Source organism: Palaemon carinicauda, chromosome 38 (assembly GCF_036898095.1).
Source record: "Palaemon carinicauda isolate YSFRI2023 chromosome 38, ASM3689809v2, whole genome shotgun sequence".
NCBI lineage: Eukaryota > Metazoa > Arthropoda > Malacostraca > Decapoda > Palaemonidae > Palaemon > Palaemon carinicauda.
The window spans coordinates 5418342-5435385 of record NC_090762.1 but is presented as its reverse complement, the minus strand read 5'-3'; the positions used below and the strand labels follow the sequence as shown (position 1 = coordinate 5435385).

At 42.5% G+C, this 17044-nt stretch overlaps 1 protein-coding gene across 1 annotated transcript in view; it reads right to left on the bottom strand.

The window, feature by feature from the left end:
• Nucleotides 1-17044, bottom strand: part of l(2)gd1 (lethal (2) giant discs 1) — a 62613-nt gene that overhangs the window by 21277 nt on the left and 24292 nt on the right. Inside the window, exons 7-10 of the mRNA XM_068361853.1 lie at nt 15695-15837; nt 13358-13478; nt 5934-6101; nt 5567-5763 (exon numbers count right to left, since the gene is read on the bottom strand). Coding sequence (XP_068217954.1) covers nt 5567-5763; nt 5934-6101; nt 13358-13478; nt 15695-15837 — 629 coding nt within the window. The remainder of the gene's footprint in view (nt 1-5566; nt 5764-5933; nt 6102-13357; nt 13479-15694; nt 15838-17044) is intronic.

The window sequence follows — 17044 nt, the reverse complement described above, 5'->3', positions numbered from 1 at the left end:
GTCCCAGGGTGTAGCAGTTCTCGTAAAGAGACTGGACATCTTTGAGATAGAATGATGCGAACACTGACTTGCTTCTCCAATAGGTTGCATCCAAAACACTCTGCAGAGAACGGTTCTGTTTGAAGGCCACTGAAGTAGCCACAGCTCTCACTTCATGTGTCCTTACCTTCAGCAAAGCAAGGTCTTCTTCCTTCAGATGAGAATGTGCTTCCCTAATCAGAAGCCTGATGTAGTAAGAAACTGAGTTCTTAGACCTTGGAAGAGAAGCTCGTTTTTAGCAAAAAACCGAGCTGCAAGGAACATGTAGCCGTTTCAGATGTGAAAACTATGTTCCTGCTGAAGGCGTGGATCTCACTTACTCTTTTAGCTGTTGCCAAGCACACGAGGAAAAGAGTTTTTAATGTGAGGTCCTTAAAAGAGGCTGATTGGAGAGGTTCAAATCTTGATGACATAAGGAACCTTAGGACCACGTCTAGATTCCAGCCTGGAGTGGACAACCGACGTTCCTTTGAGGTCTCAAAAGACCTAAGGAGGTCCTGTAGATCTTTGTTGGTGGAAAGATCCAAGCCTCTGTGGCGGAAAACCGCTGCCAACATACTTCTGTAACCCTTGATCGTAGGAGCTGAAAGGGATCTTACGTTCCTTAGATGTAACAGGAAGTCAGCAATCTGGGTTACAGTGGTACTGGTTGAGGAAACTGCATTGGCCTTGCACCAGCTTCGGAAGACTTCCCATTTAGACTGATAGACTCTGAGAGTGGATGTCCTCCTTGCTCTGGCAATCGCTCTGGCTGCCTCCTTCGAAAAGCCTCTAGCTCTTGAGAGTCTTTCGATAGTCTGAAGGCAGTCAGACGAAGAGCGTGGAGGTTTGGGTGTACCTTCTTTACGTGAGGTTGACGTAGAAGGTCCACTCTTAGAGGAAGAGTCCTGGGAATGTCGACCAGCCATTGCAGTACCTCTGTGAACCATTCTCTCGCGGGCCAGAGGGGAGCAACCAACGTCAGCCGTGTCCCTTTGTGAGAGGCGAACTTCTGAAGTACCCTGTTGACAATCTTGAACGGCGGGAATGCATACAGGTCCATATGGGACCAATCCAGCAGAAAAGCATCCACGTGAACTGCTGCTGGGTCTGGAATCGGAGAACAATACAACGGGAGCCTCTAGGTCATCGAGGTAGCGAACAGATCTATGGTTGGCTGACCCCACAGGGCCCAAAGTCTGCTGCAAACATTCTTGTGAAGGGTCCACTCAGTGGGGATGACCTGACCCTTCCGGCTGAGGCGATCTGCCATGACATTCATATCGCCCTGAATGAACCTCGTTACCAGCGTGAGCTTTCGATCTTTTGACCAGATGAGGAGGTCCCTTGCGATCTAGAACAACTTCCTCGAATGAGTCCCTCCCTGCTTGGAGATGTAAGCCAAGGCTGTGGTGTTGTCGGAGTCCACCTCCACCACCTTGTTTAGCTGGAGGGACTTGAAGTTTATCAAGGCCAGATGAACCGCCAACAACTCCTTGCAATTGATGTGAAGTGTCCTTTGCTCCTGATTCCATGTTCCCGAGCATTCCTGTCCGTCCAATGTCGCACCCCAGCCCGTGTCTGATGCGTCCGAGAAGAGACGGCGGTCGGGGTTCTGAACAGCCAAAGGTAGACCTTCCTTGAGAAGAAAGCTGTTCTTCCACCACGTTAGAGTAGACCTCATCTCTTCGGAAACAGGAACTGAGACCGTCTCTAGCGTCATGTCCTTTATCCAGTGAGCAGCTAGATGATACTGAAGGGGGCGGAGGTGGAGTCTCCCTAACTCGATGAACAGGGCCAGCGATGAAAGTGTCCCTGTTAGACTCATCCACTGCCTGACTGAGCATCGGTTCCTTCTCAGCATGCTCTGGATGCATTCTAGGGCTTGGTTGATTCTTGGGGCCGACGGAAAAGCCCAAAAAACTCGACTCTGAATCTCCATACCCAGGTAGACAATGGTCTGGGATGGGACGAGCTGGGACTTCTCTAAATTGACCAGGAGGCCCAGTTCCTTGGTCAGATCCATAGTCCATCTGAGATTCTCCAGACAGCGACGACTTGTGGGAGCTCTTAAAAGCCAGTCGTCTGACGGAGCCGGACACAAGATCATGGTACTGCTGCACAGTCTGTGAACTGTCAACCATGGGGAAGCGAGGAAGTACAGCGACAACCCGAAACTGTCTAGACTGTCTGGGTAGTACAGACAACTCCTTATCGGGTTGCTGAGGTTGCCGCACTGCGTCACAACAAGTCACCTCTGCTGGTTGTTGAACGTCTTCCCAGTGACACACTGACTCCGTAAAAAATCCTCTATCAAGGACTAAGCTTGGACTGCATGTCTTGCAACAAAGCTCAAGGTCTATGGGAGCAGGTGTGGCAACAGACGGGGTTAGCGACTGAAGCGGAACCATTTACCCTCCCTGGAAGCATGTTATGCTTAAATAAAAGTCCATAGGAGGCTAAGCAGCTTAAGGCTCCTCTCCAAATGACAGAGTCCTCAAGGGAATATCAGAAGGAGGGAGAACAGCACTTTCTCATCTACAGGAACCATATCCGAGAAAAGCTAAGTTCTCTCAGTGAGGGTTTCACTGGTGCAAAAGCAGCAGACCAGAAGGCAACGTTATGAAACTGCTTGACAGTCTGTGAACTGTCAAAAACTGAACTGTCAACCACAACAAGAGCGTGAGGACATACAGCACTGGTGTATAAGTAGCAGACCAGAAGGCAACGTCATGTAACTGCATGACAGTTTGTGAGTTGGCAACAACCAAAGATGTGTGGGGAAGCCTCAACTCCTGCCTGACTAGTTTGCTGCTGGCGAGTGGCGGTAACCACAGTGTGTTGCGGAGGCTGACACACCGTGTCAAAACACGGCAGCTTGTGGTAGCTCCCGCACGGCAACGGAGTGCTCTGTGTGTGGGAGTCATCATACATCTGGCAGGGTTGACTGTGCATGGGTGGAGGAGCTCTCACAACAAGAGTGTGAGAGCATGAAGCCATGCCGGGCGCACAACCGTGGGAGGTGTAGGCCCACGGGTGCATCGTCAACCTTCTCCGCAGTCGGAGTGTGGGAGCTGGCAACAACAAAAGCAGAGTGCTGGTGGGAGGGGCTGCGGTGGGTTGAGGAGCATGCGGTATGGTATGCAGAGCATGCTGTAAGGTATGCAGAGCATGCTGTAAGGTATGCAGAGCATGCTGTAAGGTATGCAGAGCATGCTGTAAGGAATGCAGAGCATGCTGTAAGGAATGCAGAGCATGCTGTAAGGTATGCAGAGCATGCTGTAAGGTATGCAGAGCATGCGGTATGGTATGCAGAGCATGAGGTAAGGCATGCGGCTCATGCTGCATGGAATGCGGCTCATGCTGCATGGTATGCGGCTCATGCTGCATGGTATGCGGAGCATGCTGTAAGGTCTGCAGAGCATGCTGCATGGGCTGAGGAGAATGCCGCATAGTGCTGGAACCCGGCAACTCTTGATGCGGCAGCTCACGCATGTTAGCAGATGGTGCAGCAAGAACATGCGTCTGGCAGTGAGGACTGCGCATCGGTGGAGCTCTCACAGGTGTGGGAGCAGGCAGCCGCAGTATCTGCTGAGCGCACAACCTCGGCGGGTTGTAGGTAAACAGGCTGCATTGTCAACCTTCCAGCATGATACTCCTGCATGAAGGAGCAAGCTGAGACTGTATAGTCTGCAGCATGGACCACTAGGGTCTATGAAAGACAACAACAAACGGAGCTACTGTCCGTTGTGACTGAGAGTCTAAAACAGCTGGTGCGGCAACAGACGGAGTTACTGCCTGTTGCGGTACCACCTAGCCTCTCTTAGGAGGTGTGCAGTTGTCGTACTGCAGCGAGTCCGAACTGACCCAGTGGCTACACCTAGGCCGTTGGACTTGCGCGGAAGGGACCGACTTGCACTTAAAAGCTGCAAGATTTGGTCCATGGTTTCTGCGAGAAACCTCTTCCGCAGACGAGGAATAAATGGGCTCTCTCGTCTTTGTGTGGGTGGGGTGATCACGTCGGCAACGTGTGTAGATACACCCGAAACCACAGAGGGAAACGTCTGTTCGTCGATCAAGGCCTGAGGAACCCATAAGTCCTTCGACATTACTTCTCCCCTGGGCTTGGGAGCTTGTAAGAGGTATCGGACTAGGTGAACCACTGGCACGAACAGACGAACCCTCGAACGCAACACTGTAACACTTTGCGCATATCACTTTATCACTTTTGATTTTCTGTTTGCACTTATTTCACTGAACTCGAAACTTTAAGTGGTTTGTACCTGAAACACGCAATCCTATCCTTCATTAAAAGGTAGTAATTGCGAAAACAGTATTACAATGTAACAGAAAAACATAATGAAAGATAAAGAATTCAGTGGCTGGAAAAGAGACTAAACACTAGATCAAATAAACTACGTTTAAAATCTCTCACCGCATAAAGCCTGGGAACAAGAATAAAACTCTAGAAACGTTTTACCTTCTTCCCCTCTATCGACTAGGGAGAAGAGCAAAAAAAAAAACGAGAACAACGTTACCCGTTTGAACGAAACGTTTATCCTCCTCTCTCTCCCTCCGTCTCTATCTCTCTCTCTCTCTCTCTCTCTTGACTTAGAACCTGAGAGATGAGCCCAATTATATATATCGTTAAAACATATTATTTGTTAAAGGAAAAAAAACTGAAAGGTTTCCCAAATAAAAAGTTCCTTTATTAGAATTAAAACCATTTAAGCTAAGAAAGGATGAACGAAACGCTAGAATCGGTTTACTCTTACTGCAACGTGAAACCGTGAATACTCTCTCTCTATCGTAACGATAGAGCGCAAGTTGAACGTTCTGAACGTCAACAACTGCGGAGACTAAACAAAACGTTAGTTCAACTTTGAAAACAGTACGAGACTTATCAAAGAAATTCTTTCAAAAACATAAAATTAAAATAGCATAAATTCTTAACAGGAAAACGATATGACGAGCTCAATGTTAATTAACTTCGGTTCCAAGTAAGGACCGCCTACTATTAGGAAAGGTCGCATATTTTTTTTTTTTTTTTTTTTTAAGGAAAGTTAATCGAAGAGGCCTATAAATGGCGGAGAGATATAAAATAAAAAGTGAAAGAGAGTCTATACTCTCTTCGACACCAACACTTCCGTCTAAGGGAAGGGTCGGCCATTTAAAAGTGAAAGAGAGTCCATACTCTCTTCGTCACCATAATTAATTCAAATTAATTCCAAAAGCTTGCTAAGCTAAAGATAAAGCTTCCTGAATAGCAAAGGCTAAACTCTAGAGCAAATACATCACCAAATCGTGAACAATAACTCCAGAATCAACAGCGTATCCAAGTAGGTCTAGCCGGAGGCACGACAGAGGAAAAATTGAGTTCTTGTTGACAAGAAGTACTTGAGTACCTGCTCACAGATGGCGCTGTTGTGTACACCCCCACCTGTATAGCGATCGCTGGCGTATCCCGACCGTAGATTTCTGTCGGGCAACAGAGTTGACAGCTACATGATCATCGGGTAAGATTAATATTGAAAAAAACCATACTCACTGTATTCATATCAACAGGTAATCCCCCTTTGGTAGCTTCAATGAGCTGGTCAAATCCTTTACTCATTCGCAAGTATTCTTTGGCCTGCTCTATTTCCCCTCGCTTCTTGGCTTCCAAGGCTGCTTGCTTGAATTGTCCTTGCCTCTTGACTAAGAAAGCAAGCTGTTTCTCCACTCTTGACTGGGGTGCATTGCGAACTAGGTTAGAAGAAAAAGGTTTAAATTTTTTTTTTTTTATCTATTGAAGATTTAAAAAGTGAATTACATAAAACTGCATTTTCTAAAAGAAAGAGATGTTTAAGTCTGGGAGTGTAACAGAGGCAACAAAATTCATGAGCAATTTAAAACTTCCCAAAACCTAAAATTACCATTGGGTGTTGGAGCCGGAGCTTTTTGTGCAGCAGGTGGCTGTGGAGCAGCTACACGTGGCTGCTTTGGTGGCGATGAACCCTCTGCATCAGCAGAAGGGGCTGCTGGCACTGGTGCAGCTGGTGAAGGAGCTGGTTTGCTTCCACCAACTGGTATTGGAGGAAACCCTAGAAAAAAAGAGTAATTCTTATCAACAGTCTTAATATTGACAAACTATCATGTACATAAAATACCTTCACGGAAAAGAAAATCAATACAGTATTATAAAACAATCATAACCACAGGGAACGAGGAGTAAAGCAGAAGAAAACAATGCTATAATGTAAAGATTGATTTAAACAATGAACAATATACTAAGTTCAACAAGGGGATATGAAAGGGTCAAAATTTACAAAAAAGCTATGAATATATTAGGACAAAGTAGTGGCTAAATGAGTGGTATACAGTACAGAACTGCAAAAATAATAATAAAATTTAAGTGATTTCTAATTTTCCTAACTACAGTATACAAACTTCATACCTTTAATAGAAGTAGGACTTCTGCAAAGCTTGAAACGGCCATTAAACTTTCAATAAGGTCAACAATGGTTGACGGTTGTTATTATTATTATTATTATTATTATTATTATTATTATTATTATTATTATTATTACTTGCTAAGGTACAACCCTAATTGGAGAAGCAGGATGCTTCAAGCCCGAAGGCTCCAACAGGGAAAATGGCCCAGTGAGGAAAGGAAATAAACAAACTATTTAGGCTATAATAAGTAATGAATGACAATATAAAATATCTTAAGATCACTAACAATGTTGAAGCGACCTGAAATGATGAGAGAATAGTATGCCTGAGTTTACCCTCAAGCAAGAAAACTCTACTCCAGGACAGAGGAAGACCATGGTACAGATACTACGACACTATCCAAGACTGGAGAACAATTGTTTGATTTTGGAGTTCCCTACTCCTAGAAGAGCTGCTGATCAGAGCTATAGAGTCTCTTCCAACCTTTTCAAGAGGAGAGTAGCCACTGAAAATTTACAGTGTAGTAGTTAACCCCTTGAGCAAAGAAGAATTGTTTTGTAATCTTAATGTTGTCAGGTGTATGAGGACAGAGGAGAATGTAGAAAGAACTGGCCAGGCTATTCAGTGTAAGTGTAGGCAAAGGAAAAACAGTTGTAATCAAGGAGAGGGATCCAATGTACTACTGTCTGGCCAGTCAAAGGACCCAATAACTCTCTAGTGGTAGTATCTTATTGGGTGGCTGGTGCCATGGCCAACCTACTACCTATGTTGGAGGAAAGTAGGCACCGGCCACCCAGCAAGTAGAGCAAACCTTAATTTGACCTTTAAATTAGGACTTGAGGGGTGGTTGAAGCAAACAGTGTAACTTAAAGGTCTCAGGCTTGTATAGTTAGGAAAAATACAAATTACTTGAAAAATTTATGATTTGTTTCTACACATAACACAAACCATCAACTTTTAATAGGAGATTCATCCTCAGAAGGGCAGATGTCCCGACCTATAACCAATCTGGCTGGTTAACCCTTTTACCCCCAAAGGACGTACTGGTACGTTTCACAAAACCCATCCCTTTACCCCCATGGACGTACCGGTACGTCCTTGCAAAAAAAAATGCTATAAAAATTTTTTTTTTCATATTTTTGATAATTTTTTGAAAAAATTCAGGCATTTTCCAAGAGAATGAGACCAACCTGACCTCTCTATGACAAAAATTAAGGCTGTTAGAGCAATTTAAAAAAAATATACTGCAAAATGTGCTGGGAAAAAAATAACACCCTGGGGGTTAAGGGTTGGAAATTTCCAAAGAGCCTGGGGGTAAAAGGGTTAACTAACCCCAGAAATGTTGATGAACTTTGGTCCTGTGGAGGAACGAAGTCCGATGTACTTTTGTCCTATAGAGGAGCAAAAGTCATGATTTCTACAAACCTCCCATATACCAAAGCATGAATATATTACAGGTGTTAGACTATGTTCCTGCCTGAGAACTGTTAAGGTGGTCACTGAAGAATCTATTTCCTTGACTAGGAGAATGGGGGAGATACTTCAATGAAATACAATTGTAATGAAAAGTTGCACTGACCAAAATTTCATTTTGAGGCATGTACAGCAATACGTAGAATATAGAAATCCCCTTTTGATGGCATTTGTGAACTATGAAAAAATGCTTTGATAGTGTGCACCAGTCAATTTTGTGGAGAGTCCTGTGTTATCATGGAATTCCTCTTAAATATGTGAATTTGATTAAGTCTGTTCATGAGCATAGGAAGTGCAAAGTTAAAGTTAATGGAGCCTTATCAAATAAATTTCCAGTGAACAGCTGAATACTCCAAGGGAATGCGTTGCCATCCATGATGTTTATCCTCCTCATGGATTTTGTAATGCATAGAACAATCGGAGATGGTGGAGAAGGATTGGACTGAATTGGTGATGGGAAATTAGCTGACCTAGAGTATGCTGATGATGCTGTCCTTATTAGCAGAACACCACAGGATTTAAAATGCTTGCTTACGAGAATGCATGAAATTTCACAGGAGGTTGGGCTCAAGATGAATAGATAAATAGAAGAAAGAAGAAAGACAGATGCTGAGAACAGAGTATGTAATGGAAGATGAAATATTATTGGAAGGAGAAAGGATTAACAAGGTAGAATTATTCAAGTAATTAGGAATTATGATTTCCAATATAGGGTCTTTGGAATTAGAGTTTAGTGAAATATTGAAAAAAGCAAATCAGACAATGGCTAGGTTAAGTAAAATTTGGAAATCAAATTGCCTGAAATTACATATAAAAATCAAACTATACATCAGTTTCGCAAGATTGGTGTGACTATATGGAAATGAGCCACGGTATGACAATGAACACAATCTCCAGTAAGTTTAGTACATTTGAGAACAAAGCCCTCAGAAGGATATTGGGAATTAAATGGCAGGACAAGATTAGAAATGAAACTATGAGAGATTACTCGAGTACCATATGTGGATGAGATCATAACGAGGGATAGATGAAGATGGTATGGGCATGCTCTTTGCACTCCCCAACAGAGATTAGTTCACCAAATCTTCAGTGGGGCTCTACAAGGCACTAGAAGGGTTGGAAGACCCAGGCTTACATGGCTGAGGACTATGAAGCATGAAGTAGGAGTTGATGAATGGAGAAGTATTGAACTAAAAGCTCAAAATAGAGATGACTGGCGAAATCTAACCGAGGGCAGATTCTTCACCACTGACTTCAAGAGCCTGCATTCTAAGACGGTTCGATCATGGAATCCCAAGAAACAACATAAGCACAATTGATGGTCTTAGAAAGTCAGAAAGAAACTGTTCTTGGTTATCAGTGTCTTTAACCCCCTAGCACTCAGGAATAACCTTTGGCGCTCCTAGTCTGAAGCGTTGAGTTCTCTTTAGATAACGCCAGTGTCCTAACAAAACACAGAAACAGGTCATTCCATTCGCAGGTTACAATCTGGGAGATGAAATGGAGAAGGACTCAAACCACGAGTCATGGACAACGGGATTCTGGGTTTTCACCATAAACTCTGGGACAAATAAAAAAAGGAAACCTTCTTTCATCCCTCGGAATGACTTCTGGCATATGAGATGCCACACAACTCACTTGCCCTTTACGACGTGTCTAAGACAAGCAGGAGACAGCCTTGAGTGTCAGATCTTGATCCGATGCTCTCCTCATGAGTTTGTATGGTGGACACTTCAGGGAGCTGAGAACTCTCATGATGTCCTATTACGGTGCCTGAGTTCTCTAGGCGGGGAAGATTGTTCGAAACTCCTAAACTACATGGACACACACAGAGGATAGATCCAGGCTCTTCATCTAAAGACCTGGCTCAAGGCTGAGCGATAGCCTTTCACCGCTGGGAATGAGAGGAGCATCTTTTGGCAAAGGAAGAAAAACAAATGAGCTATAAATTGCAGAGAGGCTCTGACTGGAGAAGTATCTCTTCCCTGACACCAATGGCAGAAGATCACCCATTTACCCTGATGATGGGTGCAGAAGACTTCTGCAAATATCCAAGCAAGTCATGTACAGTGCCTCGCGAAAAGCCGTTTGCTTAGAGGAAATACTGGATAGTCACCTCCCCTGAAGTGACAGGGATGCCACTGAACCTTGGTACCTCTGCAGAGGGGGCTGACAGAGAAGATTGGGACATATGGGGTAGTTAGGGATGTTGGAGATATCCTCTGTCAGTGCCAATGGGTCTGGGATTGGTGATTAAAACACTAAAAGTTTCTATTCGGTTGGATGATGAGCAAACCAATCGATGGGGCCCCTATACATGCAAGAAGCCTTTCCACCACCCAATAAAGGAGCAATCACTCCACTTCTACCACCTGCACCTGGCAACTGAGAGTGTTTGCTACAACATTCTTCTAGCCTGGAGTAAACCTTGCAGGCATCTCTACTGGATCGTTGAATGCCCAAGTGTTTGCATGTTTGGCTAACTTGAGAGGAACTGTATGACAGTTCCTCCTTTCTTGCTGACATAGGCTATCACGGAAGAGCTGTTGCTCATCAAGGCTAACAAGTGCCCTATTAAACTCTGTTGAAGAGTTTACAGAGCTAAAAGCACAGCTTACATTTTCAGCAGATTGAAACAGATACTTTTCTTCTTTTGACCACAGATCTGACCCAGGCTGGTTCCTCAGGTGGGCACCCTACTCTGCCTTGAGTATGACTGTGAACATCAGAATTCCTGGAGGAACTTCCAACAAGGATTTTGTCACACACACCACTCCAGATCTTCTCTTGCTTCTGGTGCCATAAGAACCAACAAGTGAGGAGGATCGTTGATGCTTCGGACACCACTGAAACAATCTCTGGAGGAAGCACCTGTTTGGCATGAGCTTCCCAAAGACAAAAGATGTCCAAGGACGTTGTCACTAAAGAGCCGGAAATCTCCCTAAGTCTGTTGATGCGATAGTATGATGGGAAGACTCGCGCTGTTGCTGTGTCTATCACAATTCCCAGGTACTCCATCCTTCTTTTGGCATGAGATGACTTCTCCTGATTGATTATGATTCCCAGATCATGGCAAAAGGAAAGGAGTTTGTGTCAATACTGGAGCAACTGCTTCCTTGAAGACTGGATCAATTGTTTAGATACATCAAAACTTGAAGCCCATTCCAATGGGTCCAAGAATGTAGAAAGTAAATGTCCTTCGAGTCCATAGAAAGCATGAAGTTGTCCTTCCTTATGGCAACATGAACTGTGCTCACCATTACTATCCTTAATGGAGTTCACAGAACAACCTTGTTCTGAGAAGAGAGGTTGATGTCTGGTTTCCATCACCCCTGACTTTCCCACAAGGAACAGCTGATAGAAGAAACCAGGAGACTCGTCTTTGAGAAATTATAGTCCGTTCTTGTCCATGATTGTTATCACCTCTCCCAAGATAGTGATGGAACGGAGGGAGATCCCTGATGTAAGGAAGTATGTATCTATCCCGGAGGACTTATAGGCTACCACCCAATTTTTGGCTCCATGTCGCTGCCACGCTGTTCAATGGCTTAACAGTGATCCTCCCACTCGTGGCAACTGGAGGGGGACGTCCCCTTATCCCTTCCTTCTTCTACCTCCCTATCTGGCTTAACCTGGTTGAGATTGAAAGAGCAGAACCTTGTCTCTTCTCTTGAGGACCCAGTTAACCCACTGGTTCACCAAATGCTAAACTAGGGTTCAAGCATGACAAGGATCAGGAACAAGTGACATCTAGGCTCCACTCTTGACAAGAACCTGGAAACCTGGAGTGTGGAGACCAAATGCGAGAAATCTATGAAGTGGAGACCGCAAAGAATGAGACCTGCTACCTACCTGCTGCTGGGGATCATGCGTGTGGTGATTGTGGTCGAGGTGATCATGCATGTAGTGAACACAATCTTATGGCAACCTCTTCATCTTCTTGGAGGCGCCAGCCATCACCTCTGAAATGTCAGCAGGCAATGATGAAGGCACAGGAACTGGAGAGATGATGGGAATACAAGAGCATGTTCTTTGTTTCCCTCATTATTCTTCTCCAATGTCAAGGATTTCCAGGCTGTTGGCAACCTCTCTGCAGCAGACGATAACACAGAAAACTCCACAGCTTCTGCCAAAGAGGGCATAGCAACAGGAGACTTAAGGCCTTGTGGCAGCTAGCACCTCGAGAGGCCTCCCAGCAGATGGAGCACCATGAACATTTAGGAAAGGCCACAACTTACTTAGATCTAAGTCATCAACAGGAAGCACAACAGGAGTATTTGGAGAGAGGCAGGGGGATTAATGCCTTCATTGGCAGGAAGACAAAACTCCCAACTCCTTCAAAGCACTCCATAGGGCAAGGCAGCCTCCCTTCTTACAAATTCCTACGGACCGAGCCCCAGAGGAATCTGAAGGAGACACAGCAGAATTAGTTCCAAAAGAAGGGAAGAAGGAGCTATAGTTTCTTCAGCATCAGCTTGGGTATTGCCAAGTTGGATGTCGAAGAAACTTCATCCATTGAAGGGAGGTCACGCCCTACATATTTCATGAGGGGATGCCTCTGAACATACATGAACCTGCAAAAAGAACAATCTACCTCCGGCTTGCTCTTATACCAGCCTAAATGACAGCTGGCCTAACCTTGGCAAAGCCACGTGCCTGATCTTGGGGAAGCCATCCAAAAACAAGCTCAAAAACACTCAGGAAAGAGAAAGCAAAAAGATTAATTAGCAAGATTATGGACAGAGTAAAGTACTTGTGTTCAAAGTTGTATCTGAAGTCAAAATGAGGTTTGCTCTACCTGTTGAGTGGGCAGAGCTTACCTCCCACCTGAGAGTCAACCATTATTTACCCTGTTAAAGTTTAACGACCATATTCAGGTGAAGTTATGCTTATATCAAAGGTCGATGGTGTGTATTACATGTAGGAACTAAATCTAATTATATACATATCTATTTTCCTTTTAACTTCATAGTTTTAGGAGCCACTCGCACCTGTTTAAATTCTTGGTAAATATAGAAATAGATAAATAAATTGTTTAAGGAAAAAAATTTGCCAATAACAGAACTGTTGCCCCAAACAACAAAACCATGAACTTATATTAGGACTGATAACATGGTTCCATATTGTAAATAGCAGCAGCACAAAGATATCAAGATTGAGTTACAAGTTGGGCACTGCAACTGTGGGTTAATCACCACCACATAAAAAGTAACACACACACAAACTCAGTACAGTATAGCATTGTACTTGTCTTAATACAATTAGCAAGTAGACTTCTTGAGAGAGAAAAAAAAAAAATCACTCATGATATGCATAACAATAATTAGAATTCCTTCTATACCATATTATCATTGCAAATCAAGATAAATTACTAATTATATACCAGCACTTCTCTGTGAATACTTATTCTCGTGAAAACAGAATTGCATACCAGGAGGCGTTGGGAGTTCATCATATTCCACAGGTTTTCCAGCTTTATGGTATTTAATAGCATCCTGGTACTGCTTCATGATTCGTTGGTTCATGCGTTCCTTTCGAGAATTCTCTTCACTCTGTCAAAAAAAACATATTTTTTTTATTTAAAGGTTTCACTACCCATTTGAATATCCTTCAGAAACCTTACAGTTTGTATTGGATACAGTACTTCTAAAACTCTTCACATCAACATCAAAGATTTTGGCTCATGCATCATATGATCTTCTACAAGTATACTGAAAAAGAGGGATTTTGACGAAGGAAAAATCTATTTCTGGGCGAGGAACCTGTGTCGCCCAGTGAAATGCTCCTCTAGCACCTTTTCTAAGGCATAGATATTGCTGAATATACCAGAGAAAAAAAGAGATGCATGGAATGCCAGGAATAAACCTAGCTCGCTCACTCATTGAGTGTCGGCATAGAAAACTGGGGCGTGATTGAACCACGACCATAGATCCCTCACCAATTAGACCTCTCCTTCATCGACATGCCCCCTCTCTACCCCTACATCTCCCTACCCCCTATCCTTTTTCCTCCTCAGCACTTGCGTTGGTCAGACATGTTTGTTTTGCTCTGTGTTGTTTTGTGTTTTTTGGAAGATGTCCGACGTTTTAGAGATCCCAGCTCCAAAGTTCAGTATTATATTAAAATATATTTTTACAGTTAATGAAGGTACAAATTTTTCCTTAAAATTTACTAAATAAATCTTGGTCTTACACAAGAAAGTAAATTTACTGATATGCTAATTGTTAAAGGAAACACAGTCTGTTGGATGTCTTGAAGGAAGAATGGTACACAAGCACAGAGGTTCTTTATACTGTTGAGATCAGTTAAAGATTGCTGGGCAGATGCCTGGGTGCTGCCAATGAGCTGCTGCCCAACTGCAACTATTCTTGCATACAACTAGTTTGTCACATCACATATCTCTCCCCAACCCCTAGATTACAATATTACACAATAGAAAAATAATCAGAAAAGGAATACACAGGCAGAAAATGATGAAGATAGATGAAATTCAAGGGAAAAAATATAAATAACATAGATAATAACAAAGGTGGTCTGGCATGCGGCATATGGTCACAATAGCAGAATCATCACATAGTGGCATATCAGAAATAGTGGAATATATATACAGTATATAAATAAAATAGCTTTGTAATAAAATAATAACGTATCTTTTAAAACATATGAGATTTCCCTACAGTATAGAATCGGCCAGCCAGCCTGGCTTAGCTTTGGCTGCCATAGGATGTGAAGAAACTGTGATTGGGGCACTTGGGAGACTTAACTTGACTTTTTGTGTTTTCATATGCTTTAGTTATCCATCCATCCATATACCAAGGCACTTCCCCCAATTTTGGGGGGTAGCCGACATCAACAAGAAACAAAACAAAAAAGGGGACCTCTACTCTCTACGTTCCTCCAGCCTAACCAGGGACTCAGCCGAGTTCAGCTGGTACTGCTAGGGTGCCACAGCCCAACCTCCCACATTTTCCACCACAGATGAAGCTTCATACTGCTGAGTCCCCTACTGCTGCTACCTCCGCGGTCATCTAAGGCACCGGAGGAAGCAGCAGGGCCTACCGGAACTGCGTCACAATCGCTCGCCATTCATTCCTATTTCTAGCACGCTCTCTTGCCTCTCTCACATCTATCCTCCTATCACCCAGAGCTTTCTTCACACCATCCATCCACCCAAACCTTGGCCTTCCTCTTGGTTTTTTATATATTTTTTTAATGCTGTTAGTTTTAATATCGATATAAGGACATTATTCTATCCTAGAGTCTAGTTCTATAACAATAAAGAAAGGAGAAAGTTTGTACTGAATAGAGTTTTGCCAGTAAGAAAGATTCCGGGGTGTGGGTTTTGTTGTTTTTATAACCAGCCACCATAAATCTCTCTTGCTATTTACATGATGAATCTTATAATGAAATTTACTGCCAAAAATGTTATTTTCATCATAAAATAAATTTTTGAACATACTAACCTGGTAGTTATATATAATAGCTTAGTCTCTGACGTCACACTATATATATAACTACCAGGAAAGTCTTATGTTTAAAAATTTTATTTTCATTATAAAATAAATTTTTTAACATACTTACCTGGTAGTTATATACATAGCATGATGTCAGAGACTAAGCTATATATACAACTACCAGGTAAGTCTTATGTTTAAAAATTTACATTTGCATTAATACTTATTCTTAAACAAAAATCACATTCTAATCTATTTGATGACATTGCTTGCTAAGCAAAAGTAAAACCCCAGAAAAAAAAATGTCCACATACCTTTGCTTTGTCTCTTTGCTCCGTGTATTTAGCCAAGCGCTGCTCGAGAGCCTCTAATACAGACGTTGGTGCTGCAACTCCAGAAGCATTAGGAACATCTCCAGCTGGAGTATTTGGCCCTTCAGGAACACTGCTTGGTGGTTCTGAGGACAGCATGTGATTAATAACTACTGTATCTAAAAGCATCTACAGTAATTCATTATAAGACTGTCAAATTTAACAAAGTGAGGATATTCTTTTCAGTATTTCATCACGCTATATCCCTACAAAAATAATATATTGAATCAGAAATCATATTTTACAATTACATTGATTCCAAACTATGACTGAAAACAATATTAAATAATACAGGTATAACCAAGTGTTGTGAAGGTTAAGTTTTAATGCACTGAGATACATAGTATGCAGTATGTACTGTACTGGATATGATCCTTGAATAATTCAAACCTTGAGATATAAAAAAAGTTTAAAATTAATTCGTATTTTTTCTAACTATAAAAACCCGAGTCTTTTAATAGGAGTATAACTTCAGCAAACCTAGAACAGCAGTTTTCCCTTTAAACGACGATATAATTACTGACAGGTGGAAGGTAGACCCTGACCACTTGCCAGGTAGAGAAACCCTCATTTTTACTTTAACTTGCTACGTGGTTGAGTTGGGCAGTGTAAACTTGAAGGACTTGGGTTTGTAGAATTAGGAAAAAAACAAATCAATTTTAAAAATTGTAAATATATAAACAAGCAGACAAAGAAATACAATGAACATAACTTAGGAGAGATGTGCAGAAAATGTTTACGAAAACCAGAGAATTATAAGATAACTGATAACCTATGTATTTAGGACATCACAGAAAATGGTGGTAATACTGTATATGGGATACTAAAATAGCTCTTCCTGGAATTATTGAAATAGGTATCCACGTCAGAGAAGGATTGCGTACAGGACTGGAAGCGCTTGTGTAAATGTATCAAAAGTATTTTTTAAAAATAAAACAAATTGTTTTCATTAAAAGAACTATTTGAAACATGAAATATAGATGTTTTCCAGCCGAATATACAATAATCTGAATTTCCACAAAGCACAGCACTAAGGGTTTGTAGAGAGACTGCTTGAGAGAGCTGAGAACTCTCATGACATCCCATTCTGAGGACCTAAGTTCTTTGGGGAGACAAGACTGCTTGAAGCTCCTCATCAGCATTAAGAACTGCCACCAAGAGGAAAGGTCTAAGCTCTTCAGTCTGATAACCTGGCTCAAGGTCAAACGATTGCTTTTCACTGTAAAGAATGAGAAGAGCTTCTCCCTACAAAGGTAGATGAGGAAATCAGCAATCGATCACACAGAAGTTCCA